General features: G+C 41.8%; 2 protein-coding genes across 2 annotated transcripts; one reads left to right on the top strand and one right to left on the bottom strand.

The window, feature by feature from the left end:
* Positions 1 to 1,661: 1,661 nt before the first annotated feature.
* Positions 1,662 to 7,732, bottom strand: PSMA2 (proteasome 20S subunit alpha 2). The gene is made up of 8 exons (XM_058807374.1): positions 7,658 to 7,732; positions 5,860 to 5,936; positions 5,173 to 5,305; positions 4,675 to 4,797; positions 4,252 to 4,333; positions 3,117 to 3,190; positions 2,614 to 2,671; positions 1,662 to 2,537 (listed from the first exon to the last, which is right to left on the bottom strand). Exons 1-8 carry the CDS (start codon positions 7,696 to 7,698, stop codon positions 2,421 to 2,423), a joined length of 705 nt encoding a protein of 234 aa, XP_058663357.1. The 5' UTR covers positions 7,699 to 7,732; the 3' UTR covers positions 1,662 to 2,420.
* A 265-nt stretch (positions 7,733 to 7,997) lies between these two features.
* Positions 7,998 to 10,458, top strand: MRPL32 (mitochondrial ribosomal protein L32). Its single transcript, XM_058814874.1, has 3 exons — positions 7,998 to 8,173; positions 9,066 to 9,235; positions 9,766 to 10,458. The coding sequence occupies exons 1-3, from the start codon at positions 8,050 to 8,052 to the stop codon at positions 10,018 to 10,020; spliced, it is 549 nt and encodes a 182-aa protein (XP_058670857.1). The 5' UTR covers positions 7,998 to 8,049; the 3' UTR covers positions 10,021 to 10,458.
* Positions 10,459 to 10,760: the final 302 nt, after the last annotated feature.

Raw genomic sequence — 10,760 nt, 5'->3', positions numbered from 1 at the left:
TCTTTCTCCTTTCAGATGACTGCATTAGTAGGAACATGTGAAATGACACAAAAGTTATAATTCATAGTAAGCTGAAGTAATCAAGCCTGTAATTTGTAATTTCTCACAAAGGAACAATGTTTGTCTGTCTTATTGCACCTTGTCCCCTTTATGCAGTTTCTACAAAATATTAAATAAAAGCTAATCTCATGTAACTAAAGGGTGCACTTCTTCAAAATTACCACAATCACCATATAATCTGGCAGTCCACTGCACTGGTATCACTCACTCCTGACATTATTTTATTTAAGAAATACATCTTCAAGTTAAAAATACTATTTCCTTTGATTCTAAATGGAAAAATATGTTACTTAGGTCTCTGCAGTTTAAAGATTTCCCTTTAAATAGTAGATAAAATTTAGCTACTATTCTAGACATGCAGTTAAAAAAAGAACCCTGCACTTAAAACCACACCACTTTCTCCATCAGAGCAGCATAGTATTAAGGTCTATCTGACTAGCACTAATGAAATTATCTAATTCTCTAAATAAAGTCTGAATTCAAAATAGTATGCATATTCTTTCCAAACTGCACCAAGTGCCATGAACTCTGATTCACTGCAGGGTTTAAGTATTACCAGGGAGTTTTGAGACTCAGTTCTTAATGGTGTAAAAAACAGTCACCAGCTTGGCTTATCCAAGTGAAAACCACTGGCAATAGACCAGGGACCTACTCATATCCTTTAACACAAAACAAGGAGCATTTACCATGGTGTGAAACTTGTTTGGGTTTCAACTACCCTTCACAGGGTGTTCTTTGCTCATCAACTGTTTCTATTAGCAGAGACAACTAAACCACTGCAGTCAATTTCTGAAGTACCTACATCCATTTTTGCATGTAGAAAACTCTTGAATATTTATACAGCATTAAAAAACTAAGTGTGCATAAATATTCTACATCAAAGATGAAGCAATATAAAGCTTTCAGTTTCAGATCTGAGTTGTTTTATTTTCTCTAGAATAAAAATCAGAGTACAGCCTGGTTTCAGAGTAGAGTACTCAAAAAGTGATCTGGCAGAACTCTTAATGAACCATTTGGACAGAGCTTTTATTTCTGACATTAGGAAATAAAAATTCATTTCTGGCATGCTTCAGAAATTCTTACTCACCTGATGATAACAAACCGTCAGAAGACAGACATGGGAAAGCACAGGTCAATCAGCTTATACACTATTTTCTACTCACATTCTGTATTTTCTTCATTAGTTATGGCTGGCTGACGTGGGGCCTGCCTGACTGCTCCCCTACATCCTTAGCCTTGTGTACAAGCAGACTGATTGAGCTGCTGCTCCGAGTTCATTATCAACGTTTTAACAATCAGATTGCTTTCAAAATACAAAATCTGAAAACACTCACTTAAATAGCTGCATACCAGATTATTTATGCTGGAAAAAAGCCTGTATATTTATCCCATTTCTTTTATGGTAAATGTGGGTTTTTAACACTTGAATGAATGACTCTACACATGTAACAAATGTATTGATATAGCCACACAATATCTGTAAAAGTTATGGTGCACAAATTAAATGCTCCTTTCATTACATCTTTAGAATTATCTTGCAAGTTGGAAAACACTTTAGCACAATTCAAGGGATAAAGTAATTACATTACATACTCTCATACTGCTTTGTAAATCCCATTGATTTTTATTGATAGTGATAAATGAATTTAGTTTTCAGTAAGTTACCGTTTCTACTTTTCCTAACAATATTTCAAGGCTGTAAAGGTGCAATTTCAAGGGCCAAGAAAATAACTCAAGTAAAACAAGTTCTTAGGACACAAAGACCAGGATGGTCAAAAGCAGAGTGGCTCAATCAGATCACAGTACACACCTGAAATGGAAGCCTTTCCTGCCCCTTTGTGAAAGTACATGATCTTTTGCATCCCATAAAACTATTTCTGGAGGTTAATTAACATTTAAACAATATTCCTAAGTGAAAAAATTATCCTATCACTCAACATTTAAATTTTTTAAAAGAAGGCTGAACATAAGTTCACCATGGCTGTATATGAAAAACTGTTTCCTCAGCAATAAGGATACTGAAATCTAAGTTTTATGTAGGTAAACAGGCTAGGATTGAAAAGACACACAGACACCTTCCCCCAAAACAATGGCCTCTGATTTTATTCTTTAGCCTTTTTCAAGCTGTCACTATAACTTTACATTTTGTACAGTATTTTGTGTATCAAGGGAAAGAATTATCTTTAACAAGATTCCATGTATTACAATATCAAGGACCGTTGTATTTGCATCCATGATGTTTAAAAAATCTCTCAGACAAACCATGTAGAAATAAGTATGCAAAAACTGCAAAGAAAAACATTTAAGTAGCCAAAATTAAAAAGACCTTTGTGTGAACCACAGTCTAGCTTGGGTTTCTACTAGGCTATTGCAGCCAAGTAGTCCTTAACCTCAGTTGGAGTGAGCCTCCTAAAACCAGCTTCATTACAGATGCCAACTTCAATGTTGTCTTCTGTCATTTGCCCTTCAAAGCTCTCCTATTAAAAAAAATACAGTTCAGTGAATCATGTCAGTGAAGATAAAAGAAACTTCTTTCTTAAATGCTTTGCTAACCTTTAGTGTTAAGATAGCTGTATGAATGGCATCTTCAAGCTCCAAATCTTCATTGTATCTGTAAACAGACATTCATTTATTTCAGCATAGGACAAAAACCTTTACAAATTTTAATAATCCTGGAGTCTCTAAAATCCCCAAAACTACTAAAATCTGTTTCTCATACAAATATTATTTGTAAGCATAGCGGCATTAAAAGTCAAAGTTACAATTTAAAAAAAAAACAACTACTTTTCCTACTGACACTGTATAAAACATTGTTGCAAATATGCTGAATATAATGTCTACTGCACTCAAGTAACTCTACATAAACACAAAAGTTGGAGTTTAAATAAATCAAACTTCCTGTCCACTTGTAAACAAGTACACTGGAAGCATCACACCTAAGTATTTTAAAACTTTGCTCTTACAATTTAAAAAGTGTACATTTTTAAAATCTGGCTATTTTATATGAAACCTGAACAAAACACAGTATCTTTTCAGAGAAGTATCAAATACATTACCTTTTCTCAAGAAATGTTTTCCCATTGACGTAATTTTTTCCCATTGCTGTTGCTTTCCAGGCAAAATAAGCTCCCTGTAAAAGCAATAATTTATTGATTGAATTGTTTTGTGTAACTTAGTGAAAGACTGGGTATTCAGTCACTTGGTAAAAAAGTACAGCAGCAAAACACTGAGTGTTCTGAGACTACAGGAGAGAATTTTGGATCATATTGAGACTAATTTTATATGGGAACATATGCTGTGAAACTGTACAAGATGTGTATTGCACCCCACCTATTTTCATCCTCTCGCTACTTTGAAAGATGCATTTAGTAAGTCATTAGCATAGTTTGGATTTGGGATTCCTTAACCAGAAATGGTACATTTGCCTTTGAGAGAGCGTACACTCAAATCCTTACTGAGGCTCACCCCACATATTCTTCTTTTTGAAGATAAAGTAATGTAAGTGACTTGTTGCAAATCAGCCATCTTATTTATGTTCACTACTAACAAGATATTTAGTCATCACTTCTATTCCCTCCTCTGGCATGAAGATCAGCTGCCTTAAACAAGTCACCTGCATTTTGCTTTTTACACTGAAGCATCAGGTAATTCATACCACCAGAAGCTGCAGTGATCACTACACTGACCTCATTTTTTTCATCTGAAGCACTGCACCTCATACATGCATCAAAGGGTAGTTTTTCTGAAGTGCACTGCAAACCCAGCAAATAAACTCATTTAAATTGACCACTGTCATTAAATACCACAGCATGTGCATTACATCTCACAATGCTACAGATTTTGGCTTAAATTCCATCCAGTTTGGAACAGTATAAAGAGTCAATTTATTTTTTCCTAGTAGCTGTTACAGAACATAATTTTTGCTGGCACTATCAACTAGGTGAGAAGGTATGAAAAGGGATGACCTCCCTCAGAAACAGTTGCCATCCCTCAGAGCAGTACAGGAACATTGTAGGCACAGAATGATGCAGGCTTGCTCCAAGCACCTACTGACATGACCCATTTTGACTTCTGACGTTATCTTTCACTCTAGCTCTGTATTGTTATTCTCGTCACAGAAAGTATTTAATGAGCACATGCAAAGTTTCCCATGTTTTATCAGAGCACAACTCACAAGTGTAAGATACTTACAGATGGATCCGACTGAAATAAATACGGCCGCCCCTCATTCCAGCCACATATTAGCAGCGATACACCAAAGGGACGAACACCACTACAGACAAAACAATAGAATTAATTATCCAGTGAAAGTCAAAGGTGACCCATTATTTTGGATGTGTTTATCTTCTCCCCAGACCAGGGCTGTAATGAGGACGAGTTAACCAACAGAACAAAACCAAAAGTGTCCTGCCTTGGCTGACATGTTTTTGTGCAAGATATGGAGACCCATTCTCGCCCACTGCCAGTCAGCGCTCCTCCTACTGGCACACTTTCTGTGCACATTCTCCACTGAAAAACTGCCTCTTCCACAACCCCCCAATCAGTGGGTAGCTGTTACTCATTCCATTTAAACACCACAATCTTTCCAAGCAGCTCTGCAATCCCAGCACGTACCCAGACTGCGTGTACTCCTGCATCACAGAGGCAATTCTCTGTACGAGCTGAGCTGTTGGAATGGGCTCATGATAAACCAAGTAATACTGCTGGGCCAGCTTCCGAGCTCTGTGCACAAGTACTCTGAAAACAAAGACAAAAGTACTATGTCAAAAAAATTCCTACTAGAACTGGAAACTCATAATATAAATATCTATTCAGGAGTTGTACATCTGGCATAACCTCAATGTAACAACACAAGACTGTGCCGAGTTATTTTATCAACCAGACAATTGCTGAAATATTTAAAGCAAGGTTGAATTACGTTGCTTTTATTCTTTAGATACAAGGTTAGTTGACAAGTTAATGAATATATTAAGAAAAACTTCAAGTGAATGTCATTCACAGTGCCATATAATATTATGACATACATTTAGAAAGAAACAGCTAATTGCTACCTATTACTTAAACTTGTATGAATATGCATCTAAATGGTGATCAAACAGAATGTTTTAGTACCTGTAATCTGGACCCATACCACTGTACACTAAACCTATATGTTTGGTAATTGGTTCTACTTTGTGGACGCTCCTTTCATCATACAGAATGGATTTCTGCTTCTTCTCAGTTGCCAATACCACTCCATTTGCAGCTGGAAAAGAAAAAAAAAAATTCATTTAAAAATTAAACTAAAATTAGCAGTCAAAACACAGGATGAGCTTAATAAAACTGTAAAAATTTTCTTCTTCTCTTTTTAAAAGCCATTCAAGCTTAAAATCAGGTTAAAGAGAGATACTTTGATGAATACACCCAACACATTGTTTCTTTTTTTAAATAGCCAGGCAGCTCCCATAATCCCATTCTAAAGATTCTGTATAACATTAATAATTGAGCAATCTAACTATCTTTTTTTTGTCTATGTTATTTCTATATATAAGGACAGGAACACTCAAAAAACCCACAAAAACCAAACATCTACTTCTACCAGCTGAATGTCTCCAAAATCACCCAAAAAAACAAAGAACCCCAAGAACCATAAAATGTATTAAAACATGTGAAAATCCACGTAAAGAGTAACAAAATATGTAACAGAAAGAAAGATAAAGAAGGATCCAATACAAAAGACCCAGTACAAGATCCAAACTAGTTTAGTTCTCCCAAAAAAATAGACAAAATCCCAATTCCATCAGTATTTTCAGGACATACCTTTAATCCCAACTGATGGAGCTCCTGCAGCTACTGCAGCCAAAGCATATTCAATCTGAACAAGCTTCCCAGAAGGACTAGAAAGGAAGATAGAAAATAAAGGTTTTCATTCAGTGGGGAAAAATCTTCAGGGTGTGTCATGACTTTCTATTGAAATTACATTGTATGTGTGATTTCCGAAAGCTTTCAAGGCACTGATGTTCACTGCTGAAAGAAACCAGCAAAACACAGCTCTGCTTTTTGACTGACAAACACACAAGGTCAATGGCACAAGACAGCAGCAACTCCCATTCCATCCCCAGGTATTCCTGTATTGTGTTTCAATGATCCACGCTATTCTGGTAACGGAGGCAGAATCATCAGAATGGAGCTGCAGGTGTCAAGCAAAATGAGTTACAAAGTAACTTATTCAGAAGGAGGAGGGTGGAGGGGGTCCATTCCCCATCCCCAGTACAAAGGACACCAGAGGCAACATGCACTGGACGAGTGATTTTGCAAGTGGATCTGTTCTCGACTCCAGGCTGTATTTCAGACACTGCTGCTTTAATAGTTGCAGAAGTAAAACGGGATATTATGTAACTCAGTGCTTAGATGAAGAAAACAAAGCAAGCAATAATCAATCAGTGTAGTCACAGAGGAAACAGGGTGTAAGAGTGACAAAGTAGTAATTCTGGCTTTTCCACTACAAACTACAACAAATCAGAACGATCATTCCAAGCACATAGTGCTTCTGTAAAACACAAAAAGATTGTCACTCCCTTAGGAAATAATTTCTGAAAGCTAATAAAGAATTCAATCTACTTGAGCAGAGCAAGCATGTTAGGCTGCTCCCATCCATTAAGAACATTCTTTTCATCATTTTAGGTTACAAACTGCTTCATTTGCTCAACTGCACCAAGCCTTTAGCAATCCCTTTTGCAATTACACAGCGTGACTGTCTGCTGAGATTAAGGGGACACTTCCCCATGAGCAGCATAAAGGTTCTTGTGATCAGTTTTTCTTCTTTCTATATGCAACATAAGTCTGAATAACTTAATAGCTTAAAAAAAATGAATGGAAGGTAATTTCCTTTACTCTGAATTAATCTTCATTCTAGGTATTAGAGCAATACCCCAACAGACACCACTCCATAGCATATTCACTCTGTGCATGTCATCATTCCACGTTCAGGCTGTGCACAACACCAAGTGCAAGGAGAGCAGCCACTGCCAAGCGTAGCAGGAAGGAACACAAACTATTTTAAAACTCATCTGCTTCACTCATTCCCACATCTGAAGCAAGCTCTCAGGACACCACAGCTCAGCTGTCATCAGGCATTTCCAATTAGCTCAGAATCACAGAGTTATTCCCCAGCCTACACTGTGTGTGTGGTGCCCCGAGTTTGCTAAGCCAAGCACTCGCTGTAAGGCAGCGCCAGTGTCCGGACAGACCTTAACGTGCTCCTACAGCAGCTCTGTCTCACAGCAACGCGGAGACACAAGCGGCGCCCGCACCGGGGCCCGAGGCCAGCGACAGACCCCCGGAGCCTCCCTGCCGCCCTTGAGGAGGGCTCTGGGCAGCTGCGTGCCCCCCTCGGGCGCCTGACCCCGCCGCTCTCCCCACGCCCGGCACTCCTGTCCGGGTAGAGCCCCCGCTGTCCCCCAGCGCTCGCAGGCCCGATGACTCTGCAAAGCGCCCCCTCGGTCCTGCCTCGCCGCTGCCGGCAGGCCGCTCCGCTCAGGCTGCGCGCCGTTCTCCCGCTGGCCCGGCAGCCCCCCCGCCTCTGCCCACGAGCCCACAGCCGTCCCTGCCCCGGCACCTGAAGGTGGTGAGAGAGAAGCTGTAGCCGCGCTCCGCCATTTTGCCACCAGCCCCTGCGCTCCCCGCGCCGGCTCCTGGGCGCAGGCGCGGGCGCCGCTCCCGCTCCCAGCGCTAAGGCACAGCGAGCGCGCTGATTGGCGGCGTGGTGGCCTCTGCCTGAGCGTCCTGGGATGCGGTTGGCGGCGAGGCACGCCGTGAGGCATGCTGGGAGTTTGAGTCCTCCATCCGCCCTACACTGCCCCGCCCTCCCGGTAGCGAGGGCTGTGCTGGGACTTGGAGTCCTGGTCCTGTCTCCCTGTACTGTCGTGACAGGCTGAGGGCACTCGGTTTCCCAGAAGGCTCAGGAAGAGGGTCGCCTCCCCCGAGGGCTCGGCGGGGCCGTGTGGGGTTATGGCGGTGCTGGTCCTGGTCCGCTCTCCCTTGCCGCGGCTTCGCGCTCTGCTGCAGCGCTGCTGGGGGCGGCTGGAGCGCGGCCTCTGGCCGGGAATCTTCGGGGGCCAGAGCCCGCCCTGGGGTAGGTTCCGGGCTCTTCTCCGCCCAGCTGAAGGAACTGGACGCGTTCCCGTTTCACCTGCTTTGGGAAGGGTTTGGAGTAGATGACCTCAGAGGCCCCTTCCAAGTCCATCGATTGTGTGATTTTGTGAGAGGCCGATGTCGGGGCTGAGGGACTCGTTTTACGTCTGAAGGGCGGAGGGCGCTGGGGTCAGTGAGGGAGCGGGGCGGGGGCGCCGCTCTGGCCTTGCTTCGGGAGTGACGGCAGCATCCGTGTCGTGTTTGCTCGACCGCACGTAAATGGGGCTTGGCTGTGAGGAATTTCTTTCTCACAGAATCACATATTATGCTGAGCGGGAAGGGGCGCACAAGGATCATCAAGTCCAACTCAGCCCTGCACAGGACACCCCCAAGAGTCACACCGTGTCCCTGAGAGCGTTTTCCTAACGCTTCCTGAACTCTGTCAGGCTTGGAGCTCTGACCACTTCCCTGGGGAGCCTGCTCCAGTGCCCAGACACCCTCTGGGGGAAGAACTTTTTCCCAATGTCTGAGCTAAATCTCCCTTGACTCAGCTTCATGCCATGCTCTTGAATCCTGTCACCACAGAGAAGAGATCAGTGCCTGCCCCTCTCCTTCCCCTCATGAGGAGGTTGTAGAATGTGATGTGGTCTCCCCTCAATCTCCTCCAGGCTGAACAGATGAAATAGCCTCAGCTGCTGCTTGTATGGCTTCTCCTCCAGGCCCTTCACCATCCTCGTGTATACAGAGCATTCCATTCCTTTGAATGCTCTGTAAGAGCTTTATATGCTTCTGATGTTGTGGTGCCCAAAACTGCACACGGTATTCAAGGGGAGGCTGCACCTGTACAGAGCGGAGTGGGACAATCACGCCCCTCTTTTTCCTTTCTCCTGCAGGACCCGCACTCGCTGTGCAAGGTCCAGCCCTTGTTCCACAAGGGATCGGTGATGCTGGGGCGCCCAGCCTGCCAGAGAGCGTGGTGTGGATGGCGGCGCCCAAGCAGAGGCGCACCATCGAGGTGAACCGCTGCAGGCGGAGGAACCCCAGCAAGCTCATAGAAATAAAGGTGAGCAGCAAAGCCCTTGTTTTGGAGAATCATTGCAGAGGGAAGAACTGACTGTAAAAAGCTCTCTGGAGTTTGTTTGTAAGTCAATAAGCTTAAAAGATACTGTAATCTTTAAAATCCTTTATAAATCCTTTGTAATTCCTTTGTAATTCACCATGTGTGACAGTAGTCAGAGGTTAAATAAACAGTGACATTTGAGGTGCAAGCCAACAAAATGTGAATTTTGGCTGAACAGACAATGTAAATGGGAAAGGCCTACATTTTCTGTGCATCTAATTGAGTCTATAGGTCTTTAGTCTTCCAAACATAATTAAGCATAATGACTTAAATACTGAATTTAGAGGCTGTTCTTAGTAGTAAGCATTTGACATAGCAACACATTACAGAAAAGTTATGTAGAGGAATACATTTTGAAATGGTAGGTGAATTTCTCTAATTTAACATTTTTATTTGTATATTTTTATTTTGCCCTGTTTCTTTTTTTCTGCTATTCAAATTATGAATTTTCCTGTTTTCCACTGTCATTTTAGAGGAACATAGATGTTTGTCCTGAATGTGGAAACTTGAAGCAGAAACACGTCCTTTGTGGCTATTGTTACGCAAAGGTCAAAGAAGAAACTCGACTGATCCGGATGGAAATATACAAGAAAGAAGGAGGGCCATTTAATGCTCCAACTGTAGAGACTGTTGTCCTTTATGAAGGAGAAAAACCCACAGAAAAAGATGAAGGCAAGCGGATCATTGAAAGAGCCAGGAAGCGTCCATCTTGGTTTGTTCAAAATTGATGCTGTAGAATTAATGGTAGCAAAACAGTTGCTGCAGGAAGAGAATTCATGATTTTCCAGAATTTTTTTTCTCGTTCACTCAGTGTGAACAGCACTCCTCTGAACTTTTGGGAAGCCTGTTTAAATTTTTGTTGTGCCATGTGATTTTCCAGTCAGGCACTGTTTCTCCAGCATGCAGTGGGAAATGCTTCTCAGTGATGATACATCACAGCAGTCAACAGAGAGAAATCAGGATCTGCCTTGGGTTTGCATATCTGTGTACCATACCCTGAACAATTTGTATGCTAATGTCCTATTATGTGCTGGTTTTATAAATAACATCTTCTAAGTTCAGAGATGTACAATAAAGTTTGTTAAGTGTCCCAGGGAAATTTGCTTTCTGGTTTTGGCTACTGCTCCTTTGGAGGTGGAAAAATGTTTAAAAGTGATATTATTGATCAGAAACAAAGGATATTTGCAAGGAACAATGCAGTTACTTGGTTATTTCCTTTGTGTGGATCTCTCCACAATGTTGCTGTTTGAGATAATTTGTGATAGTCCTAGGTTTGAGCAGAATAGTGGTTGCCACATAGTATTTGCATTTTTTTCTGCACTGGATGAAGGTTGAATATTCAACCTGAAATATTCAAACTGAAATGTAATGGCTGTAAATGTGGCAGGGGTCAAAGCTGTTTCTATGCAGCTGTTCAGTAGTCTGGGTGGTCAGTGTGTGTGCTTGGAAAACCACGAGCAGGCATGGT

The sequence above is a fragment of the Ammospiza caudacuta genome, chromosome 1 (genome assembly GCF_027887145.1).
Source record: "Ammospiza caudacuta isolate bAmmCau1 chromosome 1, bAmmCau1.pri, whole genome shotgun sequence".
Taxonomy (NCBI): domain Eukaryota; kingdom Metazoa; phylum Chordata; class Aves; order Passeriformes; family Passerellidae; genus Ammospiza; species Ammospiza caudacuta.
The sequence above is the reverse complement of the archived record's forward strand: the minus strand, read 5'-3'. Positions and strand labels throughout refer to the sequence as shown.